The sequence below is a fragment of the Trachymyrmex septentrionalis genome, unplaced genomic scaffold (assembly GCF_001594115.1).
Source record: "Trachymyrmex septentrionalis isolate Tsep2-gDNA-1 unplaced genomic scaffold, Tsep1.0 scaffold8, whole genome shotgun sequence".
NCBI classification, from domain to species: Eukaryota; Metazoa; Arthropoda; class Insecta; order Hymenoptera; family Formicidae; genus Trachymyrmex; species Trachymyrmex septentrionalis.
The window spans coordinates 1,335,228-1,338,177 of NW_017305987.1; the positions used below are offsets into that span (position 1 = coordinate 1,335,228).

Here is a 2,950-nt window from a genome sequence, read left to right on the forward strand (position 1 = left end):
TACCTTTTCTTCCTATTATTCTGCGCCTCTCCCCTTCCACCTTTTCCTTTTTTTTTTATCGAACTCTGAATTTCGTCTCCTTGTTTCCGGTCTTTCTTTCCTTTCACCGTTTTCATTCGTTTTCCGAAAGGTTCGAAAGCTTTTCTTTTCCGACAGTGCAGTTACTTACGGGGACACTACGAGTAATGAATGCGATCGCGCGATTAAACACATTCGGACAAAAAGGGGGAGCAAGACCCGCCTGGACTTCAATTATCAGTTCGCATTTTTGCGAATTAAGTTCGATCGCGTCCGTACGATCGTCGTCGTCGCCGTCGTTATTATCCTTTGTACCTTTCTGGACCAGAAACGACGGCGACCACGGCGATCGTCGATCTCGTGAAATCAGGGCAGGTTGCTTGAGAGCTGATATCTTTCTATTACACGTATAAACGATCGTTTGGCTCAAAACGTACAATAGATGTATTTAGCAAAGAAAAGGAGAAAAAGAAAAAAAATTTGCAGAGGAACTTCTAACCATGCCGATCGATGGAATGAAATAGTTAAGGCGTCAACCGGGGTTTTATCACGAGAAATTATTCTTACTATTACTACTTCTCTTATTGTTATTACAATTATATTCTTATCCTTATGATTATTCTAACATAAAGTCTCTTATGTTTACAATTGCATTATTATATACATCTTTAATTCTAGTGTAGATAATACGGATGATGATAACGATGATGATAAACAAAAAAAATGGAGAATTAATCACATGTGCATTTAATGTATTTCATACTAATTTTTTGATTAAACATAATTGTGTGTTAAAACCGAGCCGTCTACCTTTCTTTTTTCTTCCAGATCATTTTTCTCCCTTTTCGACGTTCGCACGGTATTCGCCGATACGGTATCTGCGCTCTCGCGCCATTTTCCCTTAAATTTTCAATTTTCCCTCACAATCGTGGAGGTGCCTGTTTTTGCCTATTTCCGCAGAATCGACGGGAGAATCGTAAATGTGCACGAGACGGCGCATCGTCGAACACCTTGGGAAAGTCGTAACTTCGATTCGCGACGAACATTTATCAGTGTTATTAGATATTAAGCGGTCGTATATTTCAGGGATATTTTCGTGTTTCCACGGGGGGATAATCTGTGATCCCCGTGTGTTCGCCTCGGTCACGACAGCTGCTCGATCGTAGTCTGTAACGGAGCGTCTGAGGGATCACGTTCAGTTCAACACCGAGGACTACGACGACACCTTATTCGTTTAAACCGCGCTGAATTATTTCGACGATCAACTCGCGCGATAACGCTATTATTAGCGCGAAATAATGCAGCGGCAACGTTAGCGTACGTTACTTTACGACGAATATTCTCGTCGTTCTGCGGTCGGTCTGTTTTCACCGTGCGATATGTAATAATAACTTTCTATCCCAAGATATATTCGTACGATATTTTATAGCTGCGATCACCTAGCGGAGATATGAGAAAGTGAAGATGTATTTCAGACGAATTTTGGAGGGCCGAATACATGATGTAATTTGCATAGCTCAAATTGTGAATCCCAAAGTGTCACCGATCGAAATTATCTTCCGTTCGACGGTCTTGGCACTGAGAGAGAAGTGTCTCATACAGCTGTAATATTTATCGTGATCGATATGTGAATTGTCAAAATTTTGTTACGCTTTAATCAAAGAAATATATTGTTTTAATCAAAATTTGATTTGAATAACATTTTAATTAGATCAACATGATTTATAAATTAAAACATAATAAAATTGTATTAATTTACATATCGATAAAATTATAGTTGTTTACTCCAAGCACTCCCGGATTTTGAATCCCCAAATTTTAATATCCCCTGACCTTTGGCGGTTGGTTGGGGTCCGAAGACTCGTGGATTCCTAATCCATTTGCGCCTTCGAATCCTTCAGAGGGGACGTTTAATTTGGCGGTCGAACATAGGTTGGATCGCTGTGGTGAAATATTGCAGGAAAGCGACGCAAACAGGTGTCTCGGATCACTTAAACTTCCGAGTCACGTGTGCGCGATCTTATCAGGTTTCACGTCAATATGTTCGATGTTTGCACGAGCTTGTTGTATTGCAATGCGTTTCGCGATACATATCGAGCATACGCTCCTCAACGCTGTCTTGCTATTGCGAGAAAATTGTTTGCAGATCTTTACGGTGTCCGAAATCGCTCTCTCGACTTTACGTATTCCAGGATTCGTGTCGATACGAATACTCGGGAATGTGTATGTTTTTTTCTACGCCAAACGTGTTCTCGACGTGGAGATGCTCCTCCAGGCAGTGCGGGAAAGTCGTACGGATCGAAATCTGGGACAGGGAATCGTGATTGTTTACCTCCTTCTCCACGTCCTGCAGAGACTTTCGAGTTTAGACGAGTTTTCTTATTATCTTTCGCAAACAGCGCCGTGCACTGAAAAAAAACTAAAAATTTAATAAATATTTGTTTGAATAATTATAAGTAGATAAATATTTACTAAAAATATAAACATATATAAATATTGGGTACAAAAACCATTACTTTAATTAATTGTATTTATTTTAGACATATATTTACAAATAAATATAATTTTAAATATCTGCTACAAAAACCTTAATTTCATTTAACTATCATTTTTTATTGAGTAAATATTTATTTATTGTAAGCAACTGTTTACCTAATACTGTTCAAAGAAATATATATTAAGATTTAATAAATTTTTTTCAGTACGGTGACAATGTTTAACGAAGAGATTGTTCTTTTTTTTTTTAGATCTCTTTGAAGGGGATATTTGTAATCTTAAAATTATATAAATGTGCGCTGAGGTTCGTTGGTTTCTAAGAGAAAAGGAGGGGAGGAGAGAGAGAAAGAGAGAGAAAGCGCTTATTTAGCATATTTGAGTCCTCTCCGTTTTCAAATTTTCCGAATATTTGGAATTTCCGACATGCTGGTGTCTT

At 38.2% G+C, this 2,950-nt stretch overlaps 1 protein-coding gene across 3 annotated transcripts in view; it reads left to right on the top strand.

Moving 5' to 3' along the window:
• The window catches only part of LOC108754489 (sex determination protein fruitless), a 67,888-nt gene that overhangs the window by 59,120 nt on the left and 5,818 nt on the right, over positions 1-2,950 (top strand). The window contains exon 6 of one of the 3 annotated variants that reach the window (XM_018496816.1): positions 1,105-1,324. The exons of the other annotated variants lie outside the window; for them this stretch is intronic. Within the exon in view, the coding sequence (XP_018352318.1) occupies positions 1,105-1,184 (80 nt within the window). The 3' untranslated portion in view covers positions 1,185-1,324. Of the gene's footprint in view, positions 1-1,104; positions 1,325-2,950 lie in introns of those variants that run through there. 3 annotated transcript variants of the gene reach the window in all.